At 40.7% G+C, this 9,076-nt stretch overlaps 1 protein-coding gene across 1 annotated transcript; it reads left to right on the forward strand.

The window, feature by feature from the left end:
- The first annotated feature begins 358 nt into the window (after window positions 1-358).
- On the forward strand, window positions 359-8,648 carry LOC144704583 (putative beta-1,3-galactosyltransferase 2). The gene is made up of 11 exons (XM_078577047.1): window positions 359-783; window positions 1,426-1,537; window positions 1,612-1,679; window positions 1,763-1,971; window positions 2,055-2,115; window positions 2,607-2,679; window positions 2,788-2,908; window positions 3,449-3,536; window positions 3,644-3,769; window positions 3,982-4,091; window positions 8,232-8,648. Exons 1-11 carry the CDS (start codon window positions 674-676, stop codon window positions 8,378-8,380), a joined length of 1,227 nt encoding a protein of 408 aa, XP_078433173.1. The 5' UTR covers window positions 359-673; the 3' UTR covers window positions 8,381-8,648.
- Window positions 8,649-9,076: the final 428 nt, after the last annotated feature.

Below are 9,076 nucleotides of genomic sequence, written 5' to 3' on the forward strand. Positions count from 1 at the left end.
TTTGTTGGACATAGTGAAATCCACGACGAGCAACTTAAAACTTTGAGTGAACCCACGGTTACATGCACTCATTGCAAGTATATGCATGAACTTGTTACCTAGTAAATATGTGAATTCTAACCTGTAAGAGTTGTGGAAAGAGAATGAAGTCCAACTTTACGAAAGGGAAGTCTAGCCCATAAGACGAGGCTTAACCCAGATACCAAGCATCTATCAATAATGATAGTAGCACCATATGGGATAAAATTAAAAAAACATTAGGGTTGTCAATGAGCATAAAAAGGATAGTAAGACAAATAAAAGGAAATAAGGGTTTGAAAAGTCATTGTTCTGACAACTCTTCACTGGTCAGTCGCCGATCTTGTCTGGTCTGAAAAGCTCGCTTGTTCGTCTTCTGGTTGGTGTGATCTTCGCTGTCATTCTCTCTCTTCAGAAGTTGGAGAGAGATTGGATCTCGGCCACCGGCGCAATTTGTTCTTCCGCGCGCAATGAGATTCGAGTTTTGTTTCGAGTGATTCAAGTGTTGCTGGTTATCAGGGATCTCGAGTTTTTTGTTTTTTTTAGGTTTTAGATGGTGTAAGGGGAGAATTTGGAGTCCAGTAGGGTAGAATTGAACTGCAGAGGGTGAGGGATTTGCTTGAGCTCTGGAGAATTGTTGTTCGAGAGTGCGAGAATGACGTGGAAAAGCAGAGGGGAGGGGGCGGCGAAGAAGGCAATTTCTAGGAATTTGATTTTTTTTCTTTGCCTTGGTTGCTTCTGCGCTGGTCTGCTCTTCTCAAACGGGTATGGTTTTCGCTTGTTGTTATCTCCTTTCGTAGTAATTTTTCTTTTCTTTTTCAGTCTTTATATTTGATTCTCCAGATTCGTAGGTTGAAATTTCCTCTAATTGGATCTCATTTGACAAATCCTTTTGTTATAAATCGAACTAATTTGCGAGGACATTGACCTAAAATTCTGTGTTTTTTCCTTTTTTTTCCCTTTTCTTCCTCTTCGAATGTTGCAGTAAAAAGCTGGTAACCGAGCGCATAAATACATTGATCCTCAAAATTTTGGGGGATAACCCTGCACCTCTTCGTTTTAAGTGTGATGATCTTTGCCGTAAAGCTTGTAATTAAAATTTTGGAAATTCCTTCTAGGTCTCCTCGTAAGAATTCGTAACATATCTTTGATAATAGAAGTATTCAAAATCCTAATTGTAGAGTGCGGCTTCAAACTTTCATCCCACCATTACTGCATTCTCTAATCGGTAGCTTTAATTTTGTGCATCGCTCGCTCATCGTTACTTTTATTTATCATTTATGCTAATCCCTAAAATATCAAACTCTCATATTATCTAATCTGTAGAACTAATTTTGGGGGAAGAATGTCTCTTGCTTATTTTTTCTTAATTTATAATTTGTATTAATCCCTAAGACATTACAACAGAATAAGGGAGGTGCCTGAATCAGAAAAAGTTGGAAACGCAAGAATGGCGGAGGGGAGGCCGTTCTATGATTCAGTCGGATGCATCCCAATAGAAGAAATAAATTCCACCTCTGTAAGCAAAATTTTCAAGTTACAGGTTCAAATAATTATTTTTCCTTGACTGCGTTCTCAAATATTTATTTTAAGAATCAGAAATTTATGGAGAAAAATCGAGACAAGCGGAAAGACGCATTAACCTCGTACTTACCCAAGGAGTAAGCAATCTCAGCTTTGACCCTAGCTAATTTTTTTCTTTATCACTCAAATTCTTTAAGTGAGAAGATTCTTTAAATTGCAGGTCTCTTGAGAAGAAAATTTCTAGATTGGAAATGGAACTGGCAGCTGCAAGGGCAGCGCAAGATTCCATCGCCAGCGGCTCTCCGCAGTCGGAAAACCTAGTCTTGAGTAAATCAAATCAGAAGAAATATTTCATGGTTATAGGAATCAACACAGCCTTTAGCAGCCGTAAAAGGAGAGACTCTGTTCGAGCGACTTGGATGCCTCAAGGTTCTTCCTTGTTTGAATCTCTTCCGATTACGTCTGCTTTGGTCTGGAGAATTATATGTATTCAAACTTATTCGAATGAACAGGTGAGGCTAGAACGAAGCTTGAGGAGAAGGGTATCATTGTTCGGTTTGTTATTGGTCACAGGTGAGCAGAGATATATTGAGATGTCCACTACTTAGCGGAAATTTCTGCTCTAAATGATAGTTTTTTCTACTTTCTGATTACTTCAATTTCTATACGAGTTCAATTGCACTAAATGAATTCTACAGTGTATATTATTTTGATATAGTCGAAAAAATATGGAGGATCCCCTGGTTATTCAACAAAAATTTCTCGTCACTCCTCCCTAGGGGACGGCTACATCTATTTAAGATACCCTTGACTTCTGTTGGGGATCCTAACACTATCCAATAATTGTAAATGCTGAAAGTGGGGTTTGATCTGTTTTTAATTTTTCTAAATTGCAATCTAGTACTAATGAATTTTATGAATCATAATTGTACCATTCATATTTCACATCTCAAAGTAACAACCAACGCATGAAATATACTATCTAGATACTAACGTCTAATTATCTTATCGTGACAATGGATCAAAGTTAAAAAATCGTAATGCTTTGCTTATTCATATTTCAGTTCTTCTGCTGGCGGCATTCTAGATAGGGCTATTGCGGCTGAGGATAGGGTCCACGGAGATTTCATGCGGCTGGTAGTCCTTTGATGCTCCCTATTTTATCTGATCTTAGTTTTAACATGAATATTACTGCTGTTTAAATCTTTTTTTTTTGTTTAACATTTCGTTGATCTGATCTGGTAGGAACATGTTGAGGGTTACCTGGAACTATCAGCAAAAACGAGGTCATATTTTGCATCTGCTGTAAATATATGGGACGCTGAATTTTATGTCAAGGTTGACGATGATGTCCATGTCAACATTGGTGAGTGGCTTCATTATTCGGTGGCCCACTTATGATGCCTTTCTCGTGATAAAATGATAACATTCGTTTTCTTTGAAAAAAATATACTTGTGACGATGTTCGAAATATTTTCACTTTGCTTAGAGGTTGAGTATTATGAAAATTACGGGAAAGTCTAATATTTACATTCAATCTTGAATTATTAATATTAAACTACCGGTTATATTTATTAATTGTGGAGAAATGTGTATTATTTTTATAGAAGGGTAGTTATCGTAAGAAAAAGGGGTTATCTGCTTCCTTGTGGCTAGAAAATGCTATTTCAGATTTTTTACTTTGGAATAAGATAAAACATTATATGCCTATCTTTTTACGGATTAACAGGGGTCTCCAGATATTTTCAAAAAAAAAACAGGGGTCTCCAGATCACATTATTTTATTTTAATAACTCTTTCCTTCGTGGTCATCAGTTGTCTCATCTGTGATTGCTCTACATGGACGTATCCCTACATTAATCTGTATGAAAGTGAAACTGATGCAGATCTTCTTATGTTCTTGCAGCGACTTTGCGTGCAACGCTGTCCAGACATCTTCAGAAGCCTCGCGTGTACATTGGCTGTATGAAATCTGGGCCTGTTCTGGCTCAAAAGTGAGCATTTTTTCCTTTTTTTTACCAAAATTTCCATCAAATGCAGAAATTCATTGGTACGCCAGATATGTATGGCCCATCATCTGATTGTGACCATCATTAAACAGGGGCGTAAGGTATCATGAGCCAGAATATTGGAAATTTGGGGAGGCTGGAAACAAGTATTTTAGACATGCTACCGGTCAACTCTATGCAATTTCTAAAGATCTGGCATCTTATATTTCTATTAACCAGTAAGTCTGTCGAAAAAATCTGGGATATAAACCTTGTATTATTTCCTCCGTTTATTGGCCTTCTTTTAATCATGTATTGGTGATGATGTATGCAATTTCTAAAGATGTATGTTGGTTTCTTTATTCTACTGCTGATATATCTCATATTAGTAGTCTTGTTGTATTATCCATAAGTAAATCGATCGTTAATTATTATTTTTAATGAACTGTAGGAATATTCTTCATAAATATGCAAACGAAGATGTGTCTCTCGGATCTTGGTTGATTGGCTTAGATGTCAATCATATAGACGAGCGAAAACTTTGCTGCGGTACCCCCCCAGGTAATGTGTCGTTAGATTTGATTTATTACATTCAGCGTACACTCATATATATTTTCTTGACATTAGCATCGAATCTCATCTTCTGCAATTCCATGCATTAAAAATATTTTTGTGTTAAAATTTTTCATTTTGCTGATATTTAGGTGAGGCTTTATCGGATGAGATTCTGATATGATCCCCGTTGTACCTGGGGTTAGCTTCGCCTTATAAGCCCACTGGGGGAAAGGGTGCCCTCTTAAAAGCAAAATACATGTATAAGCGAAAATGACCAAAATATCCCTAGTTGGCTTTGAGGGCGAAACTAACCCTAGGTAGGGCAGGGACCTATGATATTCTTTCAATTGAAATGCCCGATTCAAATTTAAATAAGCTGCAACGTTTTCATGTTCAATTTTACTGTCAACAGACTGAGTAGATTTTAATTTGAGCTTTATTTATGACCTTCCAATGATCTAACCTGAGATGAGTAATTTTAGAAGATGTATGATGTTTATCGGCTCAAAAGTTGTTGCAATTCTTGGATTGGTGTAACAAATGAAAAATGTGAATAAATAATCCTTTGACACAGTCCTATACCTCCGAGAGTATCAATAGTTCAAAAAAAAACCTCCGAGAGTATCCTTAATGCTTCAGCCTGTTTAGGGCATTTTAATCATTTGGCGTTTAGGCTAATTTACTCATTTCTCTTTAAATACTTGTTCCCTTCCCTATAGGGAGGCAGCCAAGAAATTACGGTAAGTTTCCCCTTAGCTCACCGTTCCTATCTATCTCGGTCCCATCCCCTCGACCGTCAAATGATTTTTTTTTTTGAATTAAAAGAGGGAAGACCAGCCGGAATTCGGTGGTCAACCCAGAGATACTATTAACATATATGATCATGACATAGTACATGCCCAGCCCACCGGGTCCCTTTTCCCTCCGTTATGTCCTACTGAACCAGTAGGAGATACATTTCCCTACATCATGCAGCACCGATTCCAGCGACGCCGTCTTCCCCTTGAATCCCACCTCGTTACGGGGAAGCCACAACGTCCAAAGCACCGCAAGAGCCTTTCCCCAGCTCGTCCGTCCGCTACCGGCCCTCCTCCCAAGGGACATCCAGCACGCTTCATCTGACGTCACATCCACCCATCTCAGCTGCTGTGCTCTCCAAATGGCCTGCGCAAAAGGACACTCAAAAAACAGGTGAAAACAATCTTCCTCTCCAAGGCCGCACATGTGACACACGATTGGCGTGTCTGGGATCATGCGCCTTCGGAGAGTATGTGTCATAACTCGGCGCCTAATAAGCAGCCAACCAAAAAGTCTGACTTTCAGCGGTACCTTCTGTTTCCGTAGGCATTTACATGTGTGTATAAGGTCTGCATCTTCTGTCGTACTCCCTGCATCTGCTTATACGTCTCTCAAACTGACCACTGAGCATCCCTCCACACCCAACTGTCCCTTATTCCATACACGGGCCTTAGGTCCACTATTTTCTGTTGCATGTCCAAGAGATCTTCCACTCTCTGTTTAGACAGTGCATCCCGCAAGCCTGGATTCCATGTGCCATCCCAACATTCTCTCACCGAGGATTGTGGACTCCTAGCCAGTGCAAATAGTCGGGGGAAAACTTCCTGCATTGGACCTCCTGTAGAGCAGTCGTCCAGCCAATAACGAAAATACGTTCCATACCCTAGTTTGGATACAAATAACCCTTGGCTTTGCTGGAAAATTTGGCCCAATCCCTGCCAAAAGCTGGAAACCCCTCTGATTGGCCTTGATCTCAGTTCCCAATTCAAAAGCATGCTGTACATATCTCGTAGCACTTTCGTGACCATGTCTTCCTCCGGGACCATAATCTTGGCCACCCATTTAGTTAGCAGTGCTATATTCATGGATTGCAGACGTGGTACCCCTAGTCCGCCATGTTCAACTGGTCTACACACCACCTCCCATGACACCCTTGCTGATACCCGGCCAACTGCCGATCCAGGCCCATTCCAGAAGAACCGCCTCATCAGAGTTTCTAACCAACGACCAATCCCCTTAGGCAACTTGAAAACTGAGAGGTAAAATATTGGTATTGCCGATAATACCGATCTCACCAAAGTCAGACGTCCCGCTTGTGATAATACCCTACTCTGCCAACCCTCAAGTCTCTTCTCCACCTTCTCGATCATAGGAGACCAATCTGTTGCAATTAAATGCCCCCTCTTCAGGGGTAAACCTAGATAACGCATTGGAAGTGTTCCAATGGGGGTCCCCAGAGCTTCTGAGCACTGGACCTCCTCCGGTCTAAGGCCCAATCCCACAAAAAGGGGATTTGGAACGGTTGATCTGTAGGATGGAGAAGTCAGCGAAGAGGTCTAATAGTGTTGACAGATTTTGGGCTTCCTCCACTGAGCCTTCTATGCAGAATGTAGTGTCATCTGCATACTGTAGTATAGGTATACCCGTTGGGAAGCTTGCAGATTAAAAGCCCTTCAGTTTGCCCCGTGCGCATATCTTTACCGTGCAGATGGCCAGGTTATCCACTGTAAGGACAAACAAGAGCGGGGCCAAAGGGCAACCTTGTCTAACCCCTCTTTGGGGTTGGATCCAACCTCCCTCTGGTTTACCATTCACGAGGACCGAGAAGGAATTTGATGTCACACACCTTCGCACCCATTGTATCCATTCCCTCGGAAAGCTCCGCTGTCTCAACGAAGCCCATAAAAACTCCCAATCAAGTGTGTTGTATGCCTTAGCACTCGACCGTCCAATGATACCCTCCCAACCATGGTTGCCTCACGAAATCTCTAGACGACTCTTCAGTCAAATCCCTCATTGGCTTGGCAATCTCCTAGCGGCTTGTCCATGAACAAACCTGTCTCTTTCGTTCAACATTTCATTTTCCCCCCTTCCCTGATAGGAATCTAAATGATCTTATCAAGGTTGGTTTGTATCAGGCCTATATTCAGGTAGGTTGATCTTATTATGTCATTGAGGAATATCTTGTATAAGTGGATGCAGACTATTCTATTTTATGCTCATGGATCATAGGTAATGAACAAAACCCATGACGTGGATTTCTGACAGAGCTGAGTAGCTGAGTTCACTCCTTTTATTTATTAAGTTTAATATATTTGGTTGTTGATTCTGAACATTTATTAATCTATTTGAGCCAAGTCAAAAAATACTTTGAGACTGAACTTATGTTCAGCATTGCATTTACAAAAACATGATCATTGGGGGGAGTTAGGAGATCATCTGTTCTCCTTCAGAGAGAGAATTTCAAAGAGAGAAATAAAGTATATAACTTAAAAAAAGGAAAACTACATGGGAATATGAGCGGTCATCCTGAGTTTTGGCATGGGCTCTTGATACGATCCTTGGTCGTATCGTATAGTTCTTGTACTCAAACAGATCTCATTTCAACGATGAAATTTGGCGTCTATAGCAATGTTCCACGGGAGAGGAGAGGAGGGAAGAGGGAGGAGAGAGTTCCCGGGGTGGAGAGAGGAAGGGCGAGAGGCGGGAACGGCCGGAGGTGGATTGTCGGCTCTGCGGCAAGGAGGACGCGTCGATCTACAATCACGAGAGGAGAGGAGTGAGGAACCCGGAGAGGGGGGTCAGGAGAGGAGGGGAGTGCTTACTTTCTGAATGCCTGCCTTCCCCATCCTTGGGGACGGCTTAAGTAGGCGTCGGGGTCGGGAGGGTCTGTTCCGGTGTGACGGGCCCGGCCCAGTCCCTACGCCTCGTGTAAACCCGTCGCCGGATCATATCAGCTCTCATCTTATAAAATTCAAGGTTGATTGATTACAGAGATAAATGATCGGAAAGATGGGAGTAAAATGCCATGGAAAGATGGGTATTGCTCCAGAGTTTTTTCTTGTGTTCTCATCATTTATCTTTTGCTCCAGAGTTTTTTCTTGTGTTCTCATCATTTATCTTTTAGTTACTGTGAAATCATAAATAAAAAAATGATGTTAATATTTTTTGGAGAGAGAAAGAGGTGGAAAAGTGAGCAGTGGCAGATATTCTCCGTGAGCTCTTTCCACTAATATTTTTCTTTTTTTCGTGTGTTACCGTAAAATTTTTAATTTGATGAAAAATTTGACTCTTTTCCAATGTAACTACTGAAACTGTTAATTTGATTATATTTTTTTACGCATTCAGATTGCGAGTGGAAGGCCCAGGCAGGCAATGTATGCGCTGCTTCGTTCGACTGGACTTGCAGCGGAATCTGCAAGTCTGCAGAGCGGATGGCGGAAGTTCATCAACGCTGCGGTGAGGGTGAGAACGCCCTTTGGAGCTCAGATTTTTGATGAAGCTCGTCAGTTGGTTATCGTTCCAGCCAATGTGATGGTTATTTTTTTTAAAATCCAATTGGTAGAAATATTATGTATTGTATCATATCCTTGTCATGCCTCCCAGCAGAAGACAGCATCTTCATATTGATGCATCTGCTGTGGAAGGTTGGACTGAGTTTCATCTTTCTCTCCACAGACTGTAATTCTTTTTTTTTTTGAAAAAAGACTGTAATTCTTTTTGGAGGCCTTCTTTTTGTGGCTTTGGCAATTATCATTGTATCTACTGTGTGGGTCTCTCTTTTCCCAATATCATATCATATCATATCATCTCTCTCTCTCACCATTTCCTCACTTGATTCAATGAAGTGCGAATGAGAGAGATAAAGGTCTGGCAGCTCTAAGATTCAGATCTGTTATTTCAAATTCTCTCTTTCTCTCTATTATTTCTCTTTATTTTTAATCTCACCTCACTCCACTCAATCCATTGAGGGATATGGTAAAAGAATGAAAAGAACCACGGAGAGATGCGGTGAAGTCATAATGAGACCATCTTTTGTAGCATTGGTACTAAGAATTAGACCTACTATGTCAGTCTCTCTCTGTCTCTATAATTTCTCTTTATCTTTTATCTCACCACGTTCCACTCAATCCAGTAAGGACAATTTTAAATGAAGTGAAAAAAGGAGAGAGATACAGTGCTTGGAAACAATA

Source organism: Wolffia australiana, chromosome 6, assembly GCF_029677425.1.
Source record: "Wolffia australiana isolate 7733 chromosome 6, ASM2967742v1".
Lineage (NCBI taxonomy): Eukaryota > Viridiplantae > Streptophyta > Magnoliopsida > Alismatales > Araceae > Wolffia > Wolffia australiana.

Excerpts from the sequence above, each read along its gene's own strand:
- LOC144704583 (XM_078577047.1), top strand. The coding sequence starts at position 674 with ATGACGTGGAAAAGCAGAGGGGAGGGGGCGGCGAAGAAGGCAATTTCT. Across the intron at positions 2,116-2,606 it reads CGGTTTGTTATTGGTCACAG|TTCTTCTGCTGGCGGCATTC; the intron begins GTGAGCAGAGAT and ends TTCATATTTCAG. Across the intron at positions 2,909-3,448 it reads TGATGTCCATGTCAACATTG|CGACTTTGCGTGCAACGCTG; the intron begins GTGAGTGGCTTC and ends ATGTTCTTGCAG.